This window comes from Parasteatoda tepidariorum, chromosome 5 (genome assembly GCF_982258835.1).
Source record: "Parasteatoda tepidariorum strain Cologne lab strain chromosome 5, Ptep-v5.0, whole genome shotgun sequence".
In the NCBI taxonomy this organism is placed as follows: Eukaryota; Metazoa; Arthropoda; class Arachnida; order Araneae; family Theridiidae; genus Parasteatoda; species Parasteatoda tepidariorum.
The window spans coordinates 110,107,813-110,125,807 of record NC_141759.1 but is presented as its reverse complement, the minus strand read 5'-3'; the positions used below and the strand labels follow the sequence as shown (position 1 = coordinate 110,125,807).

The following is a 17,995-nucleotide window of genomic DNA, read 5'->3' as shown; positions in this document are numbered from 1 at the left end:
TTTTACAGAAATATATTTTTATTAAATATTTTTAGTTCAAAATTGAATAATATGTATCACCGAAGTCAAGCATTACTGTCTGCAATGAGTGACGACTTAGATTAGTCTGCGTAGGGACCGAGGATGTGTAGTATTGGTCCTCGTTAAACTGTTCTACTGTAAAGTGCTCGACTTCCACGAGCAGATCGTCGGGCTACCAAAGCAGGGGTGCCATCCCTTCCGCAGAGGATCAAAATTGGGATGGCATGTCTTCGGATCATCCTCAGGGATGTTTCCCAAAACGTCGCCAATTGCCCATTGTGCAGCTCTAGTGTGACGTAAATGAACTACAACAACAACAATAATATGTATATAGATTTCATTGAAATCGCACTTATAATAATTGTCTTACGAATCATATCATTTAACATTGTTTTTTTTTTAAAAATTAAAGCACATACTTAGTTAATAAATACTAATACGGCAGCTAAATATTACATTTTTTTGTAATCACCTTACTTTTGTAATCACCTACTTTTGTAATCACCTTACTCAAAGACCTTATCTTAGGAAGAATTTTGAGAACGGTTCATATATGAAATAAAAAAATATTGTGAAGAGTCTATTTAAGATAATGTGTATTTATGAAGAGCTACGATAAAATAATTCGTTAAGGGTCTTTAAACGACTCCAAATTTCTCTTTAATTATTCCCTGATATAGAATAGAAGGGAAAGAACTACTAAATAATCTTATCGAATTTATCCGACACAGTCAATCATATTAAAGAAATAAAAATCATTATCTTTTAATCAGTTAACTGTTTAGAAGATCATGCATACTTACACTTATAATTTAAAGAAAAAAATTAGATCAAGGTTCGTTTTGTTGAATGTGTAACTAGATTTCTTTTCTACTAACAGCCGATATCTGATCTTGTTTTTAGCTTATTAAGCATTTTTGTGATAGTGAAGATTAAGCGAATAAGCGTTTTTTTAAAAGAAGAATTGAAAATGTTCTACTTTGGATACTTACTAATTGCAGGATGTTTAATACATTTAACCACATCTTCAAACATAGGTAAGAAGGTTTTATTTATAGTGAAGTTGTCCCCCTTAGAAGTTAATTTAGCGCCGAACACGTGTAGTGCAACCTCTCAAAAGCGACCACTCTCTGTGCCACAGTAAAATGGTCGTCAATGCAGTTGGATTGTTCTTAGAAGTCACCTCCATTGACTTCAAAATGTTATCGCAGCTACGCGGTTTTTCGTGAACTATTTTAATTTTAATCAGTGTGATTTTCTTGGTGTGGAAATGCCATTTCTGTTGGCGTAATGAAAACCAGATTCATGAATAAAATTTAGCTTTGATAGAAATAATCCCTACTGATATCATTACGTATAAAAACACATTTACCAATTATGAATGATAATGGCTCAGGAGATAGAGCTCAGGAGACAACTTTTTGTTTAGTTTAACACCTTGACTCTTTCCTTTTTTTATTGTTCTATTTTGTTTGTTTGTACTTCTCTTGTTATTGGTTTTTAATTGTGCATCTCTTATTTTTCGGCAAAAGAACTGTGTTCAGTCTCGCCTTGAGGCATTTAGGAATTAAAAATAACTTATGTGCTCTAACCCCTTGACATACGAAGACGTCTGGGAGACGTCATTTGTTTCTTACGTCAAAACAATAATTGACTCATTTGAATCTCAGACGTCTTCAACACAGAGATGCCAACTTGCTCCGGACAGCAAATGAATATTTCGAAGTTGTAGTTTATCAATTATGATTCTTGGTTTCATAAATTCAATTTAGTAGATCCGCCACTATTTCTAAATAATTCTTAGGCTTATATAATTCACCACTTTATAGTAGTTATGTCATGCTATACCTTTCAAAAAGCAAGCAAAAATAGTCAAATATTTGCAAAATTTAGTTTGTAGTAATTTACCATTTTTTTTTAATAATTATTTTGGCGTGTCCAGAGCCGTTGGCATCTCTGTCAACATTCCGTTGCGAGTTGTTGTTTACAGTGCAATCAAAGATCATTTCGATATCGAGAAATAATATGTCAAGGGTTTAAAGAATGTACTAATATTTATGAGATACCTTGTATAATTCACGGAATTTCTTTAATCAGATCAATTTTTCAGAAGTTGATCTTTATTATTCATTCTTCACATGAAATGGTTGCAGGAACAAAATGGAAAAGTAATCATTTGTTCCGAATATAAAAATTGAGTGCAAAAAAAATTAAGTCTTAAGTTACAAGTTTTTGTGTTAACAAAATTTTGGTATTTCCCAAATTTTGGGTTGTTTATTTCACGCCTATCCCCTCTAAATCTCATCACTGGCTTAGTGACTCACAGGCTAATACTAAACAAAAATAATAACAACAATAATTAAGATTTTACCCACTTCTAAGAAAGTTCAACCATTATTAGTTTACAATTAGCAATTGCAATGCTCGAATACGCCATCTGGGGGAGAAGACCGATTCCATGCCTTGACCGATCCCTTTCCTTCTCCTCTTGTTTTCAGTTGTACAGGAATCTACTGCGATATTTTCCCCCCTTCTTAATATTTTCCGTATTTAGCTATCAAAAATATTTTTGTAAAATGTCCTTTCTTTGTAAATGAACTTTCTTTTAGATCTATGTTTGAAGTATAGTTACCTAACTTAAAAATTTTCAATCGATTCGATTAAAAATTTTCAATCTATTCGACAGAAACTAACGAACTTCCTTCTTCTACGACTCTCCTCACGCTAATGGTAAAAGCATGCGAAGTGTTATCATAGATAGAGAGTTCTGCTCAACTCCACCTGCAGACCATTTTGATTGCCAATAGCAAAATTTAAACATCCTACAGTCAACCACTCGCTGGATCTGTTGTAGTTGTAGTTGTAGTTCATTTACGTTGCACTAGAGCTGCACAATGGGCTATTGGCGACGGTCTGGGAAACATCCCTGAGGATGATCCGAAGACATGCCATCACAATTTTGATCCTCTGCTGAGGGGATGGCACCCCCGTTTCGGTAGCCCGACGACCTACACGCGAAGTCGAGCACTTTACGGTAGCACAGTTTAACGAGGACCCATACCGCACACCCTCGGTCCCTACGCAGACTGATCCAAGTGGTCACCCACCCGCACACTGACCGCAGTCAGTGATGCTTGACTTCGGTGATCTGTTGGGAACCGTGTCTTAACGATCAGTCCACTGCGAGACTCTCGCTGGATCTAAACACTTCGGTGGTAAATTTTGACACCTTTCCCCTCCGACGGCAACAACCACTTCTCCTGCAAAAGACATCCTTTTCTGATACGACTTTTGAGCAACAATTATCTCAATACCGAAAATGGTGAATACTACTTGACACGAAATTGAATCACTATACATAACTCCTCGTACTTAAGTGTTTTGCTACACAAAAAAACCAAAAATAATTTACGAAACAATTAAACACCAAAAATGTCCTCTTAATGTCTTGTTAAAGTAGCTTCCACCATTTTTGTATTCAACAAAACTAAAATTTCAATAAGATATGACACACATAGCTGCAAACTCTCCTGGACTTACCAGTAGATTACTGGATTTTGCCGTTTTCTCCTGGTCTACTGGTCAATTATAATAACCAATATTATAATATGATAAACCGTCAATCTCTAGAGGTATGTTTTCCCTAATCTAGAGCACTCAAAGCTAGGACAGATTATTTGTACCGTAACTACCACTATGAATATTATATACCAATTCACTAGTATATAATACATGTTAACTTGATTCCATCAAGAGGTACCTTTTGATAGATGAAGGTTGACACGGTCGATAGTTAAATCAATTCAATGGTAACTTGCGGACGTGATACGAACTCGTCAACAATAGTCCACATTAAACAGTTGATTTACTCAATAATATGCAGCTCAAGGGAAAAAAAATCCGATAAAGTAAATAAATAAAATGAAGAAAACCCCGGTCAATAAACAAAAATGAAGAAAATAAAAAAAAAAATGAGCGAAATGCTATAAACAAAAAATGAAGAAAGAATATAATGAACAAAATGGTGTAAAAAAATAAACAAAAAAGCATAACTCAACTAGTGGTATTCGCTCATCAAATTCTATCACAGATAAAATTCCGGAAGGGGAGTAATGTGGCATAACTACCTCTATAAATATTAAATATCAATTCACTAGTATAGGAGGCATGTTAACTTGATTCATGTTACAATTTTCCCCCCTGACCACGAGCAACCAATGAAACTTGTCATTAATTCAAACTTCCGACAAACTAGAGAACTGAAATCTTAAACAGAATTCTATGTCTGATGATAATTCATGTTTAAATAGTTTTCCGACCATTACAAACAGAATTTTTTGCCGTATTATTGAGTTAGGAAATTAATTGTTAATCAAAATTTTGATCATTTTTCGATCAACAAATTTCTCAACTGGAGCTCTGTGAAGAATGGCAATACAAGTTTTGATCGTTTAATGACTTCTACAAGTAGAGCTTAAATCGCCTTTTAATAGCAATTTATCATTTCAAATTGATTGTATTTTTTTAACAAACAAATATAACTTTATTGAGAACAAAAACACATAAATACAAAGAATATATATTCGTCGTCAAGAGGAAAATCCTGTCCAGGCGACAAAGAAAAGTAATACAATAAATTTAAAATAAAAATTTAAAAAAAAAAAAAAAAGAAAAAAAAAAGAAAAAAAAGGGGGTATTACAATCATAAATTATTTTGCTCATCATAAGACGTCAATATTGTTGAACACTGTAATAATAGAAAAAAAAATAAAAATAACAAAGGTAACATAAGAAATTCATTTGGATTGGCACAAGACTGGTATAAAAAATCAAGTGCTTCCTTTAAAGTGAAAAATAGAGATCTAAATCGTCAATGTTCATCACAAATTGAAATAAAGCACGCTTAAAAGAAGAATATATTTTGATGTTTTGCAACTGAAATGGTAATTTATTATATAATTTAGGTGCTAAGTAAAAAAACTGTTTTCGTGAAATTTCTTTTGTAAAGAGGGGAATCTCATACATTTCAGTTGGTCTCCTTTCAGACACATTAGTTTTTAATTTGCATATTAATTTATTGTTGTGTAAATAGAGTAAAATACGAAAAAAAAATTTCCGGCAACTATTCTACCCAAATTTAAACTATAGATGTGTCTGATACCATTACAAATTAGGAAATTTATCGCCATTTTTATCATTAATAAAAATTTTGAACACTGACGAGCAAATTCAAAAGTAAATTTCTATTATTTTTAAAGGATCAAAAAATATAATTCTAAAATATAACTTTTATGGCCTGATTAACCACAAGGAACTCACATTATAAAAGCTCCTGTGCTCTTAACGAAAAAGCAAGTTTCAATCTTTTTCAAGACAATCAAAATTCATCGCCATATTATCGCGAAGTAAATTGGTAAATATTTTGTCTACTTTCTGAAAAGCTAGAGTGCTTAAAACTCATCTAGAGATCCGATCCGGATGACAATTAAATAATCATTATTTCCTCTTAATTTTATCGCAAGCAAAATTTATCAGCACTACAAGAAATTTATGGTTAATTGAAACTTCAACTACAGCCCGATTAGCTAGAGTTCTCACATTTTAAATGGAGAACTATACTGGAAGACATATCAAGTTTAAATCGTTTCCTGATCATTAAATGCATATTTTAGAACCCTGTTAACACCGAAAGGAATTTGTCTTCAAACAAAGTTTCAACTAATTAAAATATTCTTAAATGAACTTAAATGCTGTTAGATGGAAAAGCTTGCATCAATAGTTTCTTAACCTATATAAGCATAATTTAGATAAGGGGTTTCCAATTTACATGAGGCCGGGGGCCACAATTAAAAACACCAGTCTAATGGAGGGCCGCAACTTTGTAAAAATTTTATATAGGACTCTTATGCTTGAAGTAACATTAAATATTACTGTCAGATTTTTATCAAGTTGTTCAAAACAAAAGTATTGAATTACAAATAATAAAAAATATTTTCTTGGATGCAAGACCTGCGAAATAAATTTTTTTGCATCATTGGTATGTTGAATTTCACAGAAACGAAGAAATTATTTTTTTTTAACAAAAGAAAATTATTTTAAATCCATATAGATTTTTTACAAAAATTGTCCGCAAAAAAATGTCAACTAATATATTTTAGTTCGTGGGTCTCAAAAAAGGGCTTCGCGGGCCGCCAGTTGGTAACCACTGATTCAGATCGTTAATTAGGTTGTTGGGGCCCATGTCCAAGAGGTCGTGAGTTCGATGCCTTGCAGGTCGAAGACTCCCCGTGTTATGATGCACGTTAAATATGTTGGGTCACAAAGTCCTCCTTGTTCCCATAACAAATTATACCTCTGGGTTACTGAATTAAAGATTGATCGTTCTCTGGTTCAGGTCAAAATTACGATCTGTCTATGAATGAATGTATGAATGGGTCTGCCCTATGAACAGGCTGTGACGTATATGTGTGCAGAAGTCAAGTTCTTCGGCATAGATGGCTCCACTAGCAAACAAGAAGAGAAAAGCACCCTCTTTGCCTTAATGACGTACAACAACAACAGATTGTCAAGTAAAAATTATCATCCATTTAAATTTCGAACGCTTCCATACTAGCTAGTATGCTAAAATTTCAACAAAAGCTCTGCGTCTGAAAAAAATAAAGAATAATAATATAAATAGTTCAAGCTAAATTTATAGCCAAAGGAAATTTTTATAAGTTCCGACTTTATCTAACAGGCACAAAACTAAAACGATGAAAATAATAAAATGAATTATAAACTATATTTTTCAAGTGGATAAAAAAAATTGAGAAAAAAATTTGATCTTTGTCATAAGAAAAATGCTAAGAACATCATTTTTTTATGGAATTATATCACTACCGAAAATATCCTCCACGTCTTTCGAAAGTAATTCATTTCTGATTTGTCAAAAATCAAATTTTTTTCTCATTTTTTCAGTCTATTTGAAACGTTTGATTTTATTTCATTATATCTAGTTATTTTATCCGAATTTCCAATTTAGATTTATACATACTGATTGATTCTTTTGACTAATCAATTGTTTCATTAAATCCATCTACATATCAGATATACAAATATTTTAAGTTTAAAATAATCGAAATTTCTTTGTAAAAGAATTTAGATCATGGAAAAAATACTACTGGAGAATGGAAATTAAAGAATAATCATGTAAAAGCAAACTTTTGAAAAATAATATTGGTTAAATTATGATTTATTTCATGAAACCCAAAAATATATGCAAGCACTGATGAAAATATGCGAAATATTTACAAAACATTTATTAGAAATGATGTTGTTGTTGTTGTTGTTCATTTACGTCGCACTTGAGCTGCACAATGGGCTATTGGCGACGGTCTGGGAAACATCCCTGAGGATGATCCGAAGACATGCCATCACAATTTTGATCCTCTGCAGAGGGGATGGCGCCCCCGCTTCGGTAGCCCGACGACTTGCGCGCGAAGTCGAGCACTTTACGGTAGCACAGTTTAACGAGGACCAATACCGCACACCCTCGGTCCCTACGCAGACTGATCCAAGTGGTCACCCACCCGCACACTGACCGCAGCCAGTGATGCTTGACTTCGGTGACCTGCTGGGAACCGTGTCTTAACGATCAGTCCACTGCGGGACTATTAGAAATGAAGTTTAATATGATGAACTTCGAAACAATGTTGGAGGCAAGGTCTTATCTCGTAATTTACAACTTACGTTTCTTTAAAAAAAAATTTTTTTTGCCTCTTTTTAAAAGAAAGAAACATGTTGTAGGCACATTTTGTAAACAACCCCTATAAAGTTGCAAAAAAAATCGCCTAAAATGTTAATGATGATTGCATATTTCGCAAAAATGTGGATAACTTGCGCCACCTGTTATCTCAAATCTGAATACACAATCAAACATCACAAACAAACCAAAATTAAACCACGAATGGTTGTTGTTGTTGTTACTTTGCGTCGCACTAGAGTTGCACAATGGGCTATTGGCGACGGTCTGGGAAACATCCCGGAGGATGATCCAAAGACATGCCATCACAATTTTGATCCTCTGCGGAAGGGATGGCACCCCCGCTTCGGTAGCCCGACGACCTGCGCGCGAAGTCGAGCACTTTACGGTAGCACAGTTTAACGAGGACCCATACCGCACACCCTCGGTCCCTACGCAGACTGATCCAAGTGGTCACCCACCCGCACACTGACTGCAGCCAGTGATGCTTGACTTCGGTGATCTGCTGGGAACCGTGTCTTAACGATCAGTCCCCTGCGGGACAAACCACGAATGGGAAAAGAGCGAGTTCCGCTGTGAAACAGAGAGAGAAATCGCAGGTTGCGCAAATTTATACACTTTTACCTTGCCTGTGAAAATAAAATCCAAGTGGTAGCATAGAGAAGAATATAAAAACATAATGTTGTATCTACCGCTACAAAAACATAATTCCAATTCACTATAGGTATAACACATCTTAACTCGATTCTATGTTGGGGTACCTTTTCATAGAAGAAAGTTGACATTGTCGATAACAGCTCTCTACTCAAAATAATTGGTGGAATAGTTCTACGAGACACTCATGGCCAAGGTAATTAAACTTTTAATTTTAAAATAAAGACCTTCAGGACGATATATCAGACATTAAGATATTTTAAGAATTTAAAATATGTTTGGCTACATATTCGACAGCAGTATGTGTTCGGCAACTACATACTTTTTGTAGTGTTTGGAAAAGAATGATCGACATTCAGTAAGCGAGTTGTTTCAATGAGTGCTGCGTCTCAAAGAAGTCATTTAACCGAATCAGAAGCTTGGGGAGTTGTTGGCCCAACACAAGCCGAAGTATCTGAAGCCATTGGAGTGTCACAAAGTCAGATTTCCAGGAGCTGGAACCGTTTTTTTTGGAGACTGGAAATGCAGACTGAGGATCAGGTCAAGGGCGTAGACGTGCAACAACACCCAATGAAGACTCTTATTTAACGCTAACATCTCGGAGACAACGAAATATGAATGCCACTCTTCTTCAACAACACTTTCGCTCGGCTACTGGCACCACAGTTCCGACACAAACTGTCCAAAACCACCTTCGCGCTGTAGATCTGTATGATAGCCGACCAATGGCGTTTGTTACGTTAACAGAAAGACATCGTTGAGCTCGCAGAGAATGGAGAAGAACAGAACATGTGAAATGGATAAGAAATGAATGGCGCAACATTCTTTTTTCTAACGAGTCCCGTTTCTTTGTTCATCTTTAATAATAGGCGTATTTTCCTCTGGAGGGAACGTGGCACTGCATTAGGACACGAAAGTGTAAGACTTGGTGGGGTGGGAGTGATGGTCTATGCTGGCATCTGTTTTAATATGCGCACCTATCTCAATATCATTCGAAATGGAGCTCTGGTCAGTCGCCGATATAAGGATGAGATCCTGAGACCTATTGTAGTCCCTTACGCTGCAGCAATTAGAGATGACTTCATGTTAATGGACGACAATTGCAGGCCGCGTCGTGCTAACTTGGTGTATGATTTTATTTTGGAGAGAGGAATCATACGAATGGATTGGTCAACATGTTGTCGGGACATGAACCCATTCAAGGATGTTTGGGGCATTCTAGGCAGACATTGCTGGATGCTTACTACTCCCACAAACCCTCCAAGAATTGGAAAGAGCTCTTCTGGAGGAGTGGGACAGAATATCCCAAACCCTCATTAATAACCTCATTGACTCGATGCTCTGTAGGTTTCCAACGTAGCTGACCGTCCGGGGAAACCATGCCCTTACTAAAAACGATTTTCTTTGAAGGAATCACCTTTTTTTCTTTGTTTTTCTCATATGCACAAATTGTGTTTTTTTCCTTTTGTTCCCAAATGCTCAATAACAGACAATTTTTTTTCCTGCCAAACAAATGTCATTTTTATCACATATAGGCTACTATGTCTGTCGCTAATGTATCAATCACTCAAACAATTCTTCAGGTGGTGCGAGATCAACCCACAACCTCAATATCCTTTAACGGTTTTGAACAGTGTATATATACATATTTTTTTATTATTTTGCTCTCCGTACATAGTTTTGACATCGTGATCTGAAAATACATAAAAAGTAACTATTTGCGTTAAAATTTATATTTCTGTTACAGACTGCAGCAAAGAGCACTTTTTATGTGACAGTGGTGACCAATGCGTGAATCGAAGTAAATGGTGTAACAAAAAATCCGACTGTGAAGATGGAAGCGATGAATTTTATTGCAAAAAAGCAGGTTTTTGGAGTAAGTATTATTTTTTTCAAACTAGAATATGAATAATTTTTTTTAAGTCCAAGTTTACTACAAAGTCCAAGTCTAGCACCAACCTACTAGAATGCAATTAAACTAGAAACTTCGTTACTTTCTCAGAAATTCAAACTAATCTTGAAATTTAGCTAAATCTGAAAAATGAGCGAACTTGATTCTCGAACCAACTTGAGACTCATGTAAGATTTCAATATTACAAAAACAAAAATTTTGAATGAAAAGTTTTGGAAAATTTCGTACGAAATTTCGATTATAGAACATTTTATAAATACGATAACAGTGCACAATACCGGGTCCTTAAATTTTCTTCTCATAATCAACTTCATAATCAGAATTGCTTTAATTTTTATTTGCATGAAATTACATCGATCTTTAGCTTAAAAAATAAAACATTTTTAAAGAACAAAAAAAAGCTGCATTTTTTTTAGTGTAAATTGGTTATTCTATGGAAGTGTGCAAAAACTCGGTATTGTTCATCATGATCGGATAAAATTGGGTAGATATAGAAATGATGAAAAAAACACCTTTTTTGTACTTAAATATTTTCATAGAAACAAAAACAATTATTTGATTTCATTGCTCTGAGAAACTTTCAGAAGTTTAATGAATCAAGGAAGATTGGGAACATATTTGGAATTTTTCGCCAATTAAGTGAATGAATCAGGTTCAAGAACATAAATTACTAATAAAATTTTTGTTATATTTCTATGTTATGCTATAGGCTTTATGTGTCTATCGTTGATAGTTGAGGTACCGCAATTCCAAGAATTTTTATTTGGAGTGCTATAAAATATAGCTACCAGTGGTTATGTCAGACTGACATTTCCCCGGCTTTATGCGACGGTACCATTCAGCAAGAAAAAGAGGCCCAGCATATTTGAAACGTGATGAAAGATTTAATCCTTTTTTTATTTTTTTTACAATTTTTAGAAAACGTAATCTAAGTAAAAAAGTAAATCATAAATGAAGGAAGAAAAATACCCTCACGTTCCTGTACTTCTCATAAAGTAGTATATCATAGTCATATTGTAAAGGATCACTACATAATAAAAGGTATCCATTTTAAAATGTTATGTAAGTGGCTCCACTCGGAAATTCCGTAGAGTGAAATATTTATCTCATAAATTCCTATCAACTTGCGAATGTAAGAGAAAACTATAGGGGAGAGTGGGGTCAATTGTAACATTTTTTACATAACTATTTTTAACTAACAAAAAATCCAATATATTATTAGTATTAATTGACAGACGAGTAAAGTAGACTATCCTTTACTAGAAAAAATAATAAATACCTGATTTCAAATGTTATTATATTAGTTATTAACAACTTGTGACCGTCGTGCACTTGTTACAATTGTCTCCACTTACGGGGTCAATTATTTCAATTATTATTTATTCAATTATTATTCATTTTCAGCTGTTACAATCGTCCCTTTACTTATTGTTACAATCGTCCCCTGGACGCCATTTCAGCTTCATTTGTTTAAAATAATGCTAGTTAATTAGCAAAACTAATATTTTTTTATTGAAATGTTAATTGAGGTGTCCACTTACATATTCGGTTACTAATTTTTATTTGTTTAAACAAAATTACTTTGTTACAATATAATATTCTAATACCAAAAAAAGTACTTGCGTAGCGTGAAAATATCTTTTGTGATGTAACTCGTTCAAAAGAACATAAAAATGGTTGCCATCAGGGGTGTACATGTAGATTTAATAAATACACCTTGAGCGCCACCTAGGAACCAAATCTTGAACCCGACACTCGAAATTTTTGCTCTGTTACAATCGTACCCTGTTTCAATTGACCCCACTCTCCCCTATTGAGGCATTTGTATATGTAAATAAAATCCTTTCTATCATTTCTATATAAAGTGTTAAGTTGCAAACTTGATATATTTGTAATATTCAAAATATTGTTCACAACAATGTTTTTAAACGAATATTTTTCCTAACAAGACTTTTGATAAAAAAATAATTTCTATTTTTCATTTTTCCTAAGTTTTTTTATGTAAATTATTTAATATTACGTTAATTTATTTTAATTTTATTCTTAATATTCCATTAGTTTATTTCATTTAACGAAATAAAAATACGTAAGAAAAAAATTATGCAGAAAAAAATGCATTTTCTTTCCATAAAAAGATTAGTTAAGTATTAAATTATTATTGGACAAAATTATAAGGCAAAAATTAAAAAATAGAAAAAAATAATTATGTATAATTTATTGATACAATGTTTGTAAAAATGTGAAACGAAGCTTATTTCGCCAATCAATTTATGAAGAATCGTGTACTGAAATCTTAAAGTAATATAAATGTAAAAAATAATATAAATATAAAATATAATATATACGTAGAAAATAATAATATAAATACAAAAAATAACGATAAAATGAGCTATGAAACAAAAATTAGATACAGAAGAAAAGTGTGCATACGCTAGCCAGGAAAGAGGTTTGTTGTCACATGCGGTGTGAAGGTACTTGCAATCTCTTACAACAGACACACTGCAGCAAAGAAGAGAAATCGTGTTTCACATCGCTGTTGCAGTCGGTATGGAGGCCCCTTAAGAGTGGAACAGTATAGTCTCATCGATAATCTTATCATATTCATGTAAATTAGGTGTGTGACAGTCTTAACAGTTGGAGGGAAGCACTCACCATAATAAACATCCTGAATCATTTACGTACAAATCAGTTTTTTGTCCTTTACATGTCATCAAATTGTTGCCTTGAAACATCATTTCATGTTCTTTAAACCATTCCAAATAATTCCCATGCAATTGTTTCTTGCTTCTTTTTTTTTTCATGAATTGCGTTCTATTAAACCTGTATTCTTCCATTTTATGTCCATGCATGGTTATCACGCAAAGGTTTCATAACGTTTCTGCTTGCTATGCTTTTTTTAAGCAAATATTAGTGCTTCTCTTATTTTGGATAAAATAAGAAATCCTGAAATTTGTTCGATACGAAAAAATTGCTGATCAAAAGGAACAAATTTAAGGGAATTCGTTCAAAATTCCCCCTAAAATTGTTCCCTTTGATTATATTAACTAATGAATTAAGTTTTAGATCGTTAGGTTAAAATTAACTCCTGACAATTTTACATTGTGTTCTTAAAAAAATAATTTTTTTAAAAAATCAGTAATAAAACTATTTCTTGAGTAGTTTCACCCAAACTAGGTCTTAAATATCCATATATCATTCATTTTGTTATTTAAAAAGGGTATATTTTAAAAATAAAGTTTTTTACAAATATTTTGTGTCATTTTCTCAAACTCTGAAATGACAATACTGAATAAACTATTTCAGAGGGTGATGATCCAAATAAGTGTGAAGCAAAAAAAGAAACTCATATTTTATGCGGTTCTGGCATCTGTATACCTATTGCTGCTAAGTGTGATACATACAATGATTGTGAAGATAATACTGATGAAGAAAACTGTAAGTATTTAACTAGCCTCTGCTTTCTTCGTTCTGCATCATTATCACGAACTGTTTTGAGAGTAAAATAGTGTTGACACACAATAATTGAAATCAGCTTTCAAAAGATCAAATAGCAATATATACCGGAAACAACATTTTTATTCTTCACCAGCAAAGAGTATGAATTTATACTTTTGAACATTTTACTTTAAAATCTTTACAAGTACTTTTCTTTGATTATATCACTAAGCATTTTGACTAATTAAAAAAAAACGATATAACTCATTGTACCTCAAAAATTTTAACGTTGCCATCTCCTAATGCTAAACAAATGGTTGACTTTAACCCCAATTTCAGACAGCTAATTTTGAACATATATACACTGGTTATCATAAATTAAGGAAAAATCACAAAAATAGCGATAACTCTTTCAAAAGTAAGCCAAACCGTGCAAAATTTGCATATGTTGTCCACTAAGAGTAGCTGAGTAAAATTGCAATATGCAAATTAGTGGCGCTGCACTCGGCTTACGTCATCTGCCTGGAGCATAAAAGTCCAAGTTTGAGAGAAAGCACACAAATTTTACTGTGATTGCGACATTGAAAATCTGAGATAGCCAATTCGTAATAATGACCTCTAGGCATCATTTGCCTGAAGAACTACGATGGAGAGCCATCGGGAGACTAGAGGCAGGGCAGAGTCAATCAGAAGTGGCCAGATGGCTAAATGTGAGTCCATCTGTGGTTCATAGACTTTGGAGGCAATTTCAAACCACAGATTCGGCATCTAGGAGGTTCAGTCAAGGACGGCCAACTGTTACGACCAGTGCCGATGACCGATATTTGACATTAAGTGCACGCAGGAATAGAACCGCTACTCCGACACATCTTAGATCCTCTCTTGCTGCAGCCACCGGAAGGTTGGTGTCAACGTCAACTGTGCGCAGAAGGCTCCACGAAGGTGGTCTGTATGCGAGACGACCAGCCATTTGCGTGCCGCTCACATCACGCCATAGGAGAGACCGTTTGCAGTGGGCCCGACAACATGTCCACTGGACGTCAGATCAATGGAGGCCTGTTCTCTTTACGGATGAGTCCAGGTTTAGTCTAGAAAGTGACAGTAGACGTTATTTGATATGGAGAGAACCTGGGACCCGTTATCATCCATCAAACATCCGTGAAAGAGATGCATACGGAAGAGGCAGTGTCTGTGTTTGGGGAGGCATATCCTTAGGAGGGCGCACATACCTCCATGTCTTTCCAAGGGGAACCGTGAATGCTCAGGTTTATCGAGACAACATCCTTGATGCTTATGTGCGCCCATATGCCGGGGCAATTGGTGATTGCTTCCTGTTACAGGACGATAATGCAAGACCACACAGAGCTCGCATTGTTGATGATTATCTTCAACAGGAAACAATTACTCGCATGGAGTGGCCAGCTCGATCCCCGGACTTGAATCCTATCGAGCACGTTTGGGATGCTCTAGGGAGGCGTGTATCTGCCATCAATCCGCCCCCTCAGACCCTTGCCACGCTTGCAACTGCTTTACAAGAGCAATGGCTCTCACTTCCTATTGAACTGATAGACCGCATAATTGAAAGCATCACACATCGTTGTTTGTGCTGTATTGCTTCTAGAGGCAATCATATTCCATATTAAAGGTACTTTTTCTATTGCAAACCGATACTTCCAATTTGTTTATTTTATACATGTGCTAATTTCTATACTACTATTAATGTCTGATAATTTCTTTTTATGTTGTTTAATACCTTACTATGTGTTGTATATTGTGGGTAAGTTTCATAAAATTCCATGTGTAATTTCTTGAGTTATCGCGATTTTTGTGAATTTTCCTTAATTTATGATAACCAGTGTATATAAGAAAAATATCACTAAATTAAAAAAGTATGAAATACTTAAATGCAATTTGTAGTTTTGATTTAAAAAAAAAACAAAACTAAAAATTGCACCTCCTGACTTTTAAGGCCGTTTTTTCTTAGTTCTACATTCCAGTAGTACAAGAAGAGCCTTAATTCAATTTACAGGTTCAATTTCTTTTCCGAAATACCTTCAAAACTTTTTTACATAGTAAGTTTGGCAACTAATTTTCTGACACAATTCTTTATATTAGTCCTTTTTTTCTACTAAGAAGAAAATTACTGATTATATCTCAAGACTTTAAATTAATGTTAAACTTAATGATAAGCTGCTGTGAATCAGGATGATTTTATTTAGATTTTCAGTTCATTTTTTAAGCAACTCTCTAATCGATCAAACATCCTACCTCATAAATTTAGCAAGTATTCCTCCTTGCTAGCATTTTGAATCAATTTGAGACTTCTTTTTAAATTAAAAATAAGCATGACTACAAAATATTTTTGAAAATTCTGTTTTGTACACGCATTACGGTTTTTCCCTTGTCAATGAATTCTTATTTTTCAAGCTTGAAATTTAGCAACAATAATTTAGTTTGGAGACAACTGCAAAATTTGTTTTGAGTGAATTCTAATGACCCCGATATTAAAAAGGAGGCCTAAATTTGAATATTCTTTTGCATATGATGAATTGTTAAAAATTTATCAATAATATATAATTGCATATAATGAGTTGTTAAAAGTTGATCGCATCGTGTCTAGAAGTTGGAATCAATATTCTTCCAATCATCAATGGGATCAATGGGAACAAAATTCTAAATGAATAGAGCTATAGGATAGAAAATATCACTGTTGTTATCTTCAAAATATTTGAAAACTGAATCGTTTATAGCAAAATTTAAAATAATGGCTAACTTTCAACCAATCAGAAAATTCCATTTCGATTTTCGCTCATGCCGCTGGAACGGCTTGTCGCAGAATGTTCTAATATCGACAGTGACCTTCCTCGTGCTTCGATCTATCTCCATGCCCAGTTTCATAGTTTTCTGTCGGATGGTTTAGGAGTCTATAAAGAACAGACAGACTCATATTCATTTATATATATATCTTAGATTATTATTAATAACTGCATTTGAGGGGATCATTTTAATTTCAAAGATAATTTTGATATTAATGTAAAGGATATGCATAAAACTTATCAATAATATACAGATTTGCTAAGTAGTATAAATTAAACATTTCGAAAAAAAAAATTGTCCTTGTTCCTCTACATCCTTAGCACAGATGTTGCTAAATTCGCATATATACAATTGATATATGAGGCAGGTTAAAAATTCTGTTTACCCAACACTTAAGGGATCCTTCAGCCTATTTCCGCTTTAGGCACTGCTTTTTTTCATTTAGTTATTATTATTAATAGTTACTTTTAAAGGGTTCATTTGAAAGACACTTTAAAGATTTTTTCAAATAGTTTTTCGGCTTAGAGATATTGATGTAGAGTGAAAGAATATGTGTCAGAATTTGAAAAAACTATTTATAAGACATTTTTAAAAATTCTTCCCCTCGTTGCGAAAACGTCTTCCACTGGCATTAACTGTGGTCCGTGCGAGCCGGATGCAAAATTTGCATCATCCAGCCGTCACTGGAAATGCGAATGGTCCATCCCCTGAGCCAACACAGCACTATTAATACATACATTTTATTTTACAACAGTTGTTGAACAGCCGACCTAATTTTAAGTGTTCGCGAACCCATGTTCAACTCCGTAAACTTGTAATTTTAAACCCAATTCTGAACACAAGAAAACTCCTAGATCCAGGCCCGGACTGTACATCACAAAAATGGATCAAGTGATAGTTGCTTCAAGCTCCGATTCAAGGAGAGTTTGTTAGAGTATCGATGTAAAGATATTGAGTTCAAGTTATAAACAAGAGAGAGTGGATTATAAGAAATGAATAAATGCTAGTGGTTTCAAGCATTGATTAAAGGAGCGTGTGTTCGAGTACTGATGTAAACATAGTGGGTTCAGTGACGAAATTCGCAATTAATAGTATGTAAAAAAATATGACCTTATATCTAACTTTAATATTGACCCATAAAATTCAAATTCGAACACGTATTATAATCCTGGGTACTTATGTTTCCAACCAGAGGAAATAATTATAGTTAATTAGGGGTACACAATGTCACCCTATAGGTTACAATGTATGTATAGATATAATAGTGTGCTTATTAGCGTTAAAATGAGGAAATTTGAAGCCATATTCTGTATTGCAAAATGGCCCTATATTTCCTATTAATCTTTACTTTTGGATGAATTAAATAAAAATACTTTCTTGGAAAAAACAGTTATGACATAATACTGTGTTTCACG

At 33.9% G+C, this 17,995-nt stretch overlaps 1 protein-coding gene across 1 annotated transcript in view; it reads left to right on the top strand.

The window, feature by feature from the left end:
* The first annotated feature begins 848 nt into the window (after positions 1–848).
* Positions 849–17,995, top strand: part of LOC107445747 (uncharacterized) — a 34,898-nt gene continuing 17,751 nt past the window's right edge. The window contains exons 1-3 of the mRNA XM_016060223.5: positions 849–1,058; positions 10,164–10,292; positions 13,632–13,763. Of these exons, the coding sequence (XP_015915709.3) occupies positions 992–1,058; positions 10,164–10,292; positions 13,632–13,763 (328 nt within the window). The 5' untranslated portion in view covers positions 849–991. The remainder of the gene's footprint in view (positions 1,059–10,163; positions 10,293–13,631; positions 13,764–17,995) is intronic.